This window comes from Mandrillus leucophaeus, unplaced genomic scaffold (assembly GCF_000951045.1).
Source record: "Mandrillus leucophaeus isolate KB7577 unplaced genomic scaffold, Mleu.le_1.0 Scaffold1018, whole genome shotgun sequence".
Classification (NCBI taxonomy): domain Eukaryota; kingdom Metazoa; phylum Chordata; class Mammalia; order Primates; family Cercopithecidae; genus Mandrillus; species Mandrillus leucophaeus.
The window spans coordinates 439254-451725 of record NW_012098299.1 but is presented as its reverse complement, the minus strand read 5'-3'; the positions used below and the strand labels follow the sequence as shown (position 1 = coordinate 451725).

The 12472-nt window shown below is 39.5% G+C and overlaps 1 protein-coding gene across 1 annotated transcript in view; it reads right to left on the bottom strand.

Moving 5' to 3' along the window:
• Window positions 1–12472, bottom strand: part of MRC1 (mannose receptor, C type 1) — a 97271-nt gene that overhangs the window by 76751 nt on the left and 8048 nt on the right. The window contains exons 2-3 of the mRNA XM_011976583.1: window positions 5982–6383; window positions 3246–3419 (exon numbers count right to left, since the gene is read on the bottom strand). Coding sequence (XP_011831973.1) covers window positions 3246–3419; window positions 5982–6383 — 576 coding nt within the window. The remainder of the gene's footprint in view (window positions 1–3245; window positions 3420–5981; window positions 6384–12472) is intronic.

Genomic DNA, 12472 nt, shown 5'->3' with positions numbered 1-12472 from the left:
ATATATATATAGAAAATGTGAGATATAAAAAAAGGTTTTGTTGTTGTTGTTGTTGTTTAACCTAGGAATGGAGGCAAGTGACATAAATTACATAAGAAGGAAACGCAATTGGGTTTTCACTTAAAGAAAGTATATTTTAAACCAAGGGATTTAAACATATTTCTCAATGAATGTATAGGTTTGCTGATTGCATACCATCTCCCCAAGGAGTTCAAATTCCCACAGTGAACCAACACAACTGATGTTGGAAGCTAAAGTTGCTACAGAAAATTGAGAGAACCAAGACTTTTCCTTTTCCTGTTCTCATGATACTTGAAAATAATGTCTCCATGGAAGGAAAGCATTACAATAAATGATGCAACAGACAATGGAGAATATCTATTAAGTGTTACTAGGTTAATAACTAGTTCCTCATCCTCCTGTATAAAACCTGCCAGTTTTAAAGCTGATCTAAAATAAAATGCTTGGCCAGGCGCGGTGGCTCACGCCTGTAATCCCAACACTTTGGTAGGCCAAGGTGGGTAGATCATTTGATGTCAGGAGTTCGAGACCAGCCTGGGCAACATGGTGAAACCCCATCTCTACTAAAAATACAAAAACTAGCCGGGCATGATGGTGGGTGCCTATAATCCCAGCTACTCAGGAGGCTGAGGCAAGAGAATCACTTGAGCCTGGGAGGCAGAGGTTGTGGTTAGTAGAGACAGGTTTCACCGTGTTAGCCTGAGATCGAGACCATCCTGCCTAACACGGTGAAACCCCGTCTCTACTAAAAATACAAAGATCATGCCAATGCACTCCAGTCTGGGTGACAGAGTGAGACCCTGTCTCAAAAATAAATAAATAAATAAAATAAAAAACTCTTTTGAAAAGAACACAAAATGAAACAGATTGTAAGACTATAAAGCCCTTTAAGAAAGATATTAAATGTACAAAATGTGCTCTAAAATTTTAATGCATATTGAAATCAAACAATTTATTTTCTATGATTATTTTACATTTAACAGGAAAAAAATGTAATTTGACAGTGAAGGCATAAATACAAGTAATAAGACTAAAAAATTATTCCACTGAACAAACTCCAGATATGTCTCCAACGTACATCCAAGGATTTCCAAGGTTGTGAGTTTTCTTTGTGATTAGTAACTTAGCATTTGTCCTCCACATTTCATTCATGAAATCACACGTTCATCTAACTCTTTTGTCAATTTCACTTATGTGGAGGATGCTATAGTTGGACCCGTGAATTAGAAACCCTTAAGAAACTCCATGAAACAGATTAAGAAAATATCATTCTTATTAAGTAAAGGAGAAAGGCACTTTCAATCACTTGAAAACCAAGTATTGCTTTATCTTAGGAAAAAATTGCTCAATGTGTTTCGGACAAAAATATTTCAAATACAAATATTTGACATCTATAAACTTTCAATGGACATCAAATGTCTTTCTAAAGATTGACATTAGAGAGACAAATAGAACTACCTCAGTTAAGACCGAGAGAGCAGTGTTGCTATGAACAGAAAGCCTGTGGGCTTTTGTGAGTATTCATTTGGAACGGAGAGACTGTACTCTGAAGACAATTACAATAGTATACAGGTATCAGAAATTAAATTTACTTTTAATGGGATGATTAGGGATTATAAATCCAGAGAGACAAATAAGGACAATTCTTAGAATTCTGGCTTTCATTTGTCAAACTCAGATATTTTTGTAAGTTGTTCTGTTTTGCAATAATGCTTGAAATAGTGTGATTACGTGTGGGGTTGTGGTCTGGAAAGTTGAGTTGTGATTCTATTGTGACTCAGGCAGTGTCATAATCATTCCAGATCATATCGAATGCTCTTTGCTCTGCCCAGTCCCTTTGCAGGGCAGCAGGAGAAAGAGTTCTGGATGATACCAGAAAACAAGAGCTGCTCTGATCTGGTCTAAAGTAGCAGGGGAGAGGTTGGGGGTAAGAAGTTTGGGAAGGGTGGAGCCAGTGTCAGGAAGAGGGTGTCTGGTGATGGGGAACGTGAAGCAAAGAGGAATGCTTACTTTTCCTCTTTTCTCAGCCCCAGCTCTGCCTCGCAACATGATGCCCTTCTCCACCCCACCTAAAATTGACTTGACTGTTTGCTTACAGATTTTTAAGCGCGGAAGAACACCAAGAATTCATCTGCTCTGGTGCCTTCCCACTAAGATAATGCAATACTACATACTTTGCATCCTTGCAATTAAACTTGAATTTTCATTTTTAAGAAACCTTCAAGCATATAAATTACCCATTTCCATTGATTTCTAGCTGTGTGAAACTAAATGGCACTCTTCTTAACTTAAACGTAAGAAGAGTATCATGACTATCATTTTCACTGTGAAGAACGCTTTTGACGATATTGACACAAAATTCAGGACCTTCACGTCTTTCTCCATCAAACCACATGCTTGTGGTTTCCTTTGAATTCTGTTTTTGATCTACGGTTTCATAAAGGTAAGGCATTTCAGAGATGAGGGAATAATAGCATGCCTACCTACCTCCAGTGTTAAGTATATATATATTGTGTACAGGATAATTTTCACTGAGTAACTGAGAGTTGGCAAAAATAAAGAGGTCATGACCGGGCACAGTGGCTCATGCCTGTAATCCCAGCACTTTGGGAGGCCGAGGTGGGCAGATCACGAGGTCAGGAGATCCAGACCATCCTGCCTAACACGGTGAAACCCCGTCTCTACTAAAAATACAAAAAATTAGCCGGGCATGGTGGTGGGCCCCTGTAGTCCCAGCTACTCGGGAGGCTGAGGCAGGAGAATGACGTGAACCCGGGAGGCAGAGCTTGCAGTGAGCTGAGATCGTGCCACTGCACTCCAGCCTGGGCGACAGAGCGAGATTCCATCTCAATAAATAAATAAATAAAGAGGTCACTTGATAGAGGGAATGTTGGGACCATGGGGGTGCAGTCTAGTCCTCTTAGCATGATCTCAGGGAATGCTGAGATAGTAGGGGTGAGTCTAGTCTTGCTGGCAAAATCAAAATACACATACAAAGACTACAGTAGAAAGTCCAACATCTGTGTTCTAGTCCTCAGCCAATATAGATCATTTTCTCCATTGAAAAATAGAAATAGTGACATCTGTAAAAGGCTGTAGTAGGTACAATGAGGTCGTAAACGTGAAATAACTTTGAGGAAAAATGCTCTAGATAAATTCAAGGTCTTTCACTACGTTCTTAGACTAAATGTACCCAACTTTTCTTGGTGATAAACAGTACTTACATTTCAATGGACAATATCCAAATAGCTTGTCTGTGTCATAGTCAGTAGTGGTTCCACACCAGAGCCATCCATCTGACCGCCCAGCACTCGTGCAATCTGCATACCACTTGTTTTCAAACTTGAATGGGAATGCACAGGTTGCTCCATTGGCGTTGCCCAGTAGTGTATACATGGCTGGAAAAACACATTGACTTGAACTTGGAATGTGAGTGATATTTCTGAACACTGACTTTCCAATCAGAAGCCTACTGAAGGAATTGGTCTTACTCTTCTGATTACACTTGGTGCACCCACACAGGGATTTTTGTTGTTATTCTTATTTTTTTTCCTTCTCCTTCTACCCTAGTCTTTTGCTGGGTACACAGAGCAGTCTGTACTTAGCAAATAACTCTTAGTGCCACTTCATTTCCACTGTGTTTTGGAACATTTTCAAATGAGACTAATTTGTTAAGTTATACCATTTGAAAATGTTCCAATGGTACAATTCAAAGTGGTACCAATAACAGTGGAAAATGAAGTGGTACTAGTTAAAGTGGTAATAATAACTCATAGTATCACTTCATTTTCCACTATCTTTTCCGTCTTCCTCTATTGACACCAGCTTTAACTTCTGAATTTCCTCTGAAACAGTTCTCTCTCTTGATTAGAATCATGAAGCTTTGGAATCTCTAGATTAAAAAAAACTCCTGAAATCAAGCAATCTTCTCGCCTTAGCCTCCCAAGGTGCTGGGATTACAGGCATGAGCCACCACGCCTGCCAGCTTTATTAACTAACTCTATTTAATAATTACTGAGCCATTCTATACACCCAACACTGATGAGGCCAAAAGAATCCCAACTACCTCACTGACACATCATGTAACTGCAGTCAATTTACTCTTCTTACAGTCTGAACTTCCAAACAACTATCAAATCCATCTAAGTCTACAATTCTGGTTCCATTCTTCTAAAATAATTCCCATTTTCAAAAAGTTCCACCATTCCACCCCCTCCCCCATGTTCTCATCAGAGATAAAGAGACCCTACAATACATCCTTTCAACACTGTCTTCAATGTGTGTTCCCAATCTCGTGGTCACACTGAGGAGCTAGAGTTGAGGCACAGGATCATCTTAAGTGCTGGGAGATCTTTGAAGAGTTTGCAAAATGTAGTCAATGGACCCTATGCCACAGAATCACCCAGGTCTTCATAGAAATCATTGAATAGATTCCTGGGCTTTTTCCCAATATATATATCTTAAGAATCTAGTAGAAGGGGTAGCTTAGGATCTGTAGTTTTAACTAACTCTCCAATTGATTCTTAAGCATATTAAAGTCTGAGAACTATCAGCCCAAACCCTGTGTATATTTGTCTCAAAACCAGTGGGGAAACAAAAAGGGTAGGGGGTGAGGGAAGTATAATATTATATTTTAAAATAAAATAAAAATCCGATTTCTTAGCACCACTCTTCCTCACATTAAACTCCTCAATTAGCACAATTGACCTATCTGTGGAATTTGACTCGATCAAGTTTAATTCACCCTTCTCCTTCCTTGTAATTTTCTATTGAGTTTCCCCTGAAAGGTTCTTTTGTGTTCACTTAGCTTGCCTCTCATATCACTTCTAAAGCTATGTTTGAAAAATGCTTCAAAATAACTTCTTTCTGAGCCCTTCTCTCACCCTACTTCAATTCCTACTCTCCCCTGTTCTGCATGTAGATGGAAAATAGAAAGCTCACAAATTATCGCTTTATAAAGAACTAAATTGCTCTGCTCAGTCTTAGTTGAGATAAGCTAGGTTCAACCAATCTTAGTAGCCCAGTAACGTAGCAATTTCGGAAACAGGTTATCTCTTGTCCCCAAAAGTAGGCTCTTTCTCTGACCTTGAGGTTGTTCTAGATAACGTTTCACAATAACCAAGTATCCAAACCTAAAATGTGATTATAACATCATCTGACTCAAGAGACCAGCCTTTGTAACAAGGCTTCAAGTTGTTTTGTATTTTTGTTTTATTTTCTGTGCAGCCACCAGAAAATGAAATTTGATCAATATAAGAAAGAACTAAATACTCTGATTTTATTTAACCTTCAAGAGGTCAAGAAACCAACTACATATAAGAGGATTCCTCCCACCGCATTGATGGTATCACCTTCTCTGATCGCTAACTAAATAGACTGCATATTAATTTACAAACTAATCCTTCACATTTTATAACCGTCTAATTTTTACAGTCTCTAAATACCCATAACCTGACAAAACAAATCAGAAACATTTAGAACCCCATGTTGTCAAGGGATCTGCCAAGATTTCATCTTAGGCAATCTGAATTAGGAAAGAATGTTCTATGGATCATTTTTCCAGGGATAACTTAAATCAAAGGAAAAGAAATATTTGGCAAAATTCATTTATCACTACAACTTTATAATGTTAACTAGGAGGCTTTGGGTCAAAGACTACAAGGAAAATGATTTTCTGAAAAATGTAGCCCATAGTTAAAAGAATAAAACCTCAGAGAAAGTTAAAAGAATGCCTTCCCATTAATTAAAAATAGCTGAAGTATCATTCGGGACTTTTTACCACATTTATTCACCATCATGTCTTCAAAAGAGTTCTACAGAATAGTTGAAAACACAAAGATGCTGATCAATTGATATTTCTAGTACACACCAACCAAGAACATGATGATTTTCTTGAATTAGGTTCCAACTAAGAAGATGAGAAAATTTCGACACGAAGGTAAACATTCCAAGCATCTTACCTTCATAACCTCTAGAGCATAGATTGTCTGTGGTTCCGTAGATCTTCCACCTGCTCCATAAACCCGATCCCTTGTAGAGCATAACATTCTTTTCCTGTCTATTGCCATAGTTAAAAAACAAGTCTTCTCCTTTAATCCCCAAAAGTGTGTCATTTTTGCACTCCCATTTCTGAAATTCACTTTTTGAGTCACAGGCATAGAGAGTGATAGCAACCCAGTCAGTTTTTGATGGCACTCCCAGGCATAATTTAAATGCAACACTCATAATCTGAGATTCGGACACCCATCGGAATTTCTGTGATTCAGCATCCTGGTTGCAAGCCGCGGTTTGGACAGCACTGGGACTTACTGCTTCCACACAGCGCTTGTGATCTTCATTATAGATTAAAAATTGCCTGGTGTCTGTTTAAAAAGAAAGAAGCAGGAAAAGAAGAAGAAAGCAAGCATGGGTAAGTGGATTCGTGTAACAAGGACAATATTTTAGGTCGAAAGTTTCCAACTCTTCCATTTCCCTAAAGTCTTAAGATTGCAGGAAAAGAGGTACTGATGATTACACCTGGGGCCAGCTCTCTTTGAGGATCCCTGAAGCTGGAGGAAGAACCTGGTCTGAGGACCTGCCAAGGTGCCAGCACTCAGCTGGATGTCCTCAAAATGTCCTAGTTCACTATGAAGAGTCTCCTGAAAAGGCCCACCTTACATGCCCAAGGATTGTCCAGGAATGGAACACACAAGGGAGATAACAGAAAGGAATAATATCAATGGGGAAAAGAAAATTTGGGTAAAATGAATACAATAAACTGTAAAATTAAATGCATGTCTGTCCTAGAAAAGATGTGTGTTTGCTTGTTGTTTTTAAAGGACAAGGTCTCGCTCTGTTGCTCAGGCTGGAGTGCAGTGGTGCAATCATGGCTCACTGTAGCTTCCAACTTCTGGGCTCAAGTGATCCTCCTGCCTCAACCTCCCAAGTAGCTGGGACTACAGGCTCACGCCACCATAATCAACTGATTTTTTAATTTTTGTAGAGATTGAGTCTCACTGTGTTGCCCAGGCTGGTCTCGAACTCCTGGCTTCAAGCAGTCCTCCGACTTCAGCCTCTCAAAGTGCTAGGATTATAAGTGGGATCTACCTCGCCTGGACTAGAATAGGATTTTGAAGTATTACACATCTCAACACATTTTGGTACTCTTTGTTAATAATTTAATAGTGAAGTTTGCAATAAAGGACAAATAAACATAAATTTTATATCATTGGAGATAATATTTTTACGAGAATAACTTTAAAAATAACATTTTGTATATTCATAATTTGGAACTGGTGATTTAAGTAAATATGTAACGATGGCTTATACTTAACAGCACATAGCTGCTAACTGGCAGAACGGAACTTCCTCTTGCAAAAGAGGAAAAAAGGATCTGGTAAGCATTTTTTTTTTCCTTTAATTAAATCAAAATTGAATTCATGTAAAGGTTTCTCTTTTTTCTTTATTGTTAAGGAATATAGAAATGAAAGTAACTGAGTGTTTTACTTTTGTGACATAAACATCCAGAAATTAAACACATCTTGTGACATTTTCCTAAATTCCATGTACTCACCTTGTTCTTTCAAAATGAGCTGGTAGTAGTGCAGATGTTTGAGGTTCTGACTAAATGAGCTCATTATTTTTAATTAAATAACTCCAGCGAAACTTAAAAAAGTTAGAACCACACCACTAGCAGAGTCCTTCAGTGTTTCCAGAGCATTTTTGCAAGGCGTATTCTGTTTCCTGTTCTGAACGCCGCAGGGAAGTTAGCACCACTTACACTCTGAGATCAGTTCTAGACCCATAAACTTAACGCTTATAATAAATTCTTGCCTCAAAAGATTTTCTCCTGACACGCTTCTCTATATGCTCTTGTCCACACTAGTTCCAGACCTCCTACCTCTATCCTACCTTGAAATGATCATCTTTTAAAAAAAAAAAAAAAACCTTTATAGCAACATCCAGTCTGGTGCTTGATCAAATATCTGGGTGCCAAGACCCAGCCATGTTGACACATAAAATTAACTACTGCAGTGTATTTTTGGGCACAGTTGATAGACTTCACTATTGTTTTAGAATGCAAAAACAAGCTGAAAATCCAGGAAGACGCCTATACTTTTAGCTTATGGATCTTGGGGGATGGTGGTGCCAAGAATGAGAGAGGTCTGGATGTTACACATTAAATGCTGTCTTACTTAGAGTGAGTAAGACCTACTCTCACTGCCTCTATGCTACCTGGGTTCCTAGTTCTCTGCAACTTCAAACCTCTGCCTGGGCTCCTCTGCTGGGTTACTCATTCGTGCTGTTTTGATTTCTTGGAATCGGAACTCAATAAAGCCTGGATCCAGACACCTGCCTCTGCTGGCTTCTCTGCAGTTGACATCTGCCCACTGAACATGCAATACCTGTCCCAGTCTCCTTCCGTCTAGCTGAGCTTCCTTCCACACCTGATCTCATTTTGTAACTGCTCGTGCCCTAGTGGGACAAAATGAGTAATTTTTTACCTTGGCAATAAAATGAGAATGTTGATAATATAGGGCTTTGCTCATCATGAAACACAGGAAATAGGAAAATGAAAACGGTTTTTTAAAAAACAGTGACTATGATCATTTACTTTATGCAAAGGTAAATTATCTTGTCAAATCTCAAAATGTAACAAACTCTGAAACTTTTGCCATAGATATCTGCAAACTCCACTATACTAGCCTCTAAATTTAATGTAATTTGTTTGTGTTATTCCACCTACTGTTTTTTTTTTTTTAACCTGGACTTATCTTCCACTTTTCAGATAGCTTTGCTTAGTAATACCTCATTGTTAATAATAGTAAATATATCTTCCACCTTATACTTTGGCCATTTTCATTGCATTTTCAAACAACAGTCTTGTTAACTGGTCAAATTCAGTCAATTAACCAGTTGGTAACCAGTCTTTGAAGAGAAGACATTCAAAAATCTTTATGCATGAATAGTGTTCCGTCTTCAGATGTTTTTGCACTTATTTGACTTTTGTATGTTTAATTTTTATCTGCAGTCCATCTTAATTTCACTCTAAGACAGACAGCATTTAATGAGTAACATCCAAACTTCTCTTTCTCATTCTTGGCACCACCATCCCCTGAGATCCGTAAGCTAAAAACCTAGGAGTCTGCCTGGATTTTTAGCTTGTTTTTGCATTCTAAGACAATAGTGAAATCTACCAGCTCTACCCGAAAATACACTGCGGTGGTTAATTGTATTTGTGTCAACATGGCTGGGTCTTGGCACCCAGATATTTGATCAAGCAGCAGACTGGATGTTGCTATAAAGGTATTGTTTAGAGCCGAGATGATCATTTCAATCAGCCAACTTTAAGTAAAGCAGCTCACCCTCCTCAGTGTGGGTGGACCTCATCAAATCAGGTGAGGGTCTTAAGAGAAAACAAACTGAGGAAGAAGAAGAAGGGGAAATTCCCCAAAGAACCTTGGTAAAGAACGAATTATGCCTCTGGACTGCTTTATTTCTGTTTTTGTTTGTTCATTTGTTTTTGAGACAGGATCTTGCTCTGTCGCCCAAGCTAGAGTGCAGTAGTGCAATCACAGCTCACTGCAGCCTTAAATTCCTGGGCTCAAGCGATCCTCCCACTTCAGCCTCCCGAGTATCTGGGACTACAGACCTGTGCCACCACACCTAGTTAATATTTTTTATTTTTGCTGGAGACAGCGGTGTCACTTTGTTATCTAGGTTGGTCTTGAACTCCTGGGCACAAGTGATCCTCCTGCCTCGACCTCCCAAAGTGCTGAGATTACAGGCCACCTCGCCCAGCTCTAGACTGCTTCAGTCTCAAACTGCAATATCAACTTTCTCCTGAGTTTCCCGCATACTCCTCCACCCCTGCAGGTTTTGGACTTGCCAGCTTCCACAATTGTGTGAACCAATTCCTTAAATAATTCTCTCTCTCCCCCTCTCTCCACCTTCTTTTCTTCCCTTTCTGTGTGTACACACACACACACACACACACACACCTCTGACTAATACACATACCTTAATTCATTCTCTTTGCTCCAACTCTATTTCCATCTCCCCAGGCCAAGCCACCATGGTCTGGCTCTAGTCTTCCTCTCTTAAAAATGGAATCATCAAAAAAGATAATACCTGATCACCCAGTTTTTTGGGAGGAGCGGGTCTGACTTGTCACCTAATGCCAAATTGCAAAACCTACCTAATATAATAGGTGGCCTTCACTGAGCTACCTAAGAGAGTGAGATTTCTTTCTGTTTTTCCCATCTCTCTCTCTCTTTTTTTTTTTTTTTTTTGAGATGGAGTCTCGCACTGTTGCCCAGGCTGGAGTGCAGTGACGTGATCTCAGCTTACTGCAAGCTCTGCCTCCTGGGTTCACGCCATTCTCCTGCCTCAGCCTCCTGAGTAGCTGGGACTACAGGCGCCCGCCACCGCGCCCGGCTAATTTTTTGTATTCTTAGTAGAGATGGGGTTTCACCATGTTAGCCAGGATGGGCTCGATCTCCTGACCTCGTGATCCACCCACCTCGGCCTCCCAAATTGCTGGGATTACAGGCATGCACCTGGCTTCCCATCTCTTTTGCAGATTGCCTGTGATGCACACCACATTCTGGTTGAATGCTCACTCAATAATAAAATTCTTTTCTTTCTCATCTACCTTTATAGAGAGGTTTTCTGGGTGGGAAGGAGATTAGGTTTCTAACTACAAGACCTCAACAACTTAAACCCTGTAAAAGGGAACCACTGTACCCAGGGAAAATACATCCAGCCCCTATATCATTGTTTATTAGAAAGGGCACAGTGACCCATCTGCCCTCACCACCAACTACACCACCTTTCAGCTCCTCAAACCCTCCAGGCTCACTTCCACACTGGTGACTTCATGTTTTGAGTTCCCTCTTCTTGGGATGCTCACTAAGACCATAGCTTAAGTGTCAACTTTTCTTTTCTTTCTTTGAGACAGACCCTTGCTCTGTCACCCACGCTGGAGTACAGTGGCGCCATCTTGGCTCACTGCAACCTCAGCCTCCTGATTTCAAACAATTCTCCTGCCTCAGCCCTCCGAGTAGCTGGGATTACAGGCGCATGTCACCACACCCAGCTAATTTCTGTATTTTTAGTAGAGGTGGGGGTTTCACCATGTTGGCCAGGCTAGTCTCGAACTCCTGACCTCAAGTAATCTGCCCACCTCGGCCTCCCAAAGTGTTGGGATTACTGGCGTGAGCCACTGCGCCTAGCCAAGTGTCAACATCTTAGAAGGTTGATCATCCTAACTCATTTTATTCTTTTATTTACCATATAATATCCATAACCATCTTAAAATAAATTCTTCAATTTGTTTACTAATGTTCTGTCCATGGCACAAATTAGATGTGTCAGAAAACGAATGCCCTGTAGGAGGAGGCCTTCATCAGAGGCCAAGGAGAACTGCTGAAGGCTCCAAATCTCTTATACCTTGGATGGGATGAGTCCGAGGCACCCAATCGCCCAGTCCCCTACTGGAATATAAATTTCACAACAAGGGTGACTTCAGCTTTCTGATTTAGTGCCGCAGTCTCTCTTTGGGGAGCATAAATAATCTCTCAACAAATAATTAGTTGAATGAATGAAAGAATATTTATTAAAGCGGAAGCATCTTGACTAGTAATCCAGATAAATTATTTATCTAATGATAGATTAATGATTACAGGTGTATTGAATATTTGTTTTTCCCCTGAAAGCTTATTTTTACTGAAGAGCAATTTAGAAATGTGTATACTTACGAAAAGAGTACTTGGAAATGAAAAGGTTCTATTTCAATACACACTTATCTATTCTTGTTTCCTTTATTTATCTTTTGCCATTAGGAAGCAGTGTAAGTTTGATATTGCCTTTGCCAGACAATACAAGGAAATGTAAAATTATTGCTCTATGGTGATACATTCATCGTGCATTATTCTTCTCCCCAAATAACCAGCATGTCATTTTGCTTTTATCATCATCTCTGCAACACGTCTGACTTAAAATGTCATACTTCTTCCTCTGAAGGTGTATTCAAGACGTTGGCCAAAAGGCAGCTTGTGGCATTTTTACCAATATTAACCACACTAACATTTATAAACATCCTATTTTTGTCCATACTGATTCTGTTTTTGTAATAGAAATAAGGCAAAGATGAATGGATGGGCACAGTAGTTGCTGTTTTCATTTCTCTGCAATCTCATTTGTAGGATCTAATATGTGAGTTTCTTTTTTTAATACTTACATATCAGAAATTTATTTCCAGAATTGCAGTGATTCTCCCACCATCCTAACTTGATCTTACTAATCTCATATTTATTTTTCAACAAATGTTTGACAAACATCGACCACATGCGACATGCTATGCTAATGACAAACAAAAGAGATAAGTTTCCTGCCACACTGAGTACACTCTCTGCTGTGGTTAACTCAAGAGCAAAAATATCAAGGGTCAAAATACATTTAGGGAAGAAGC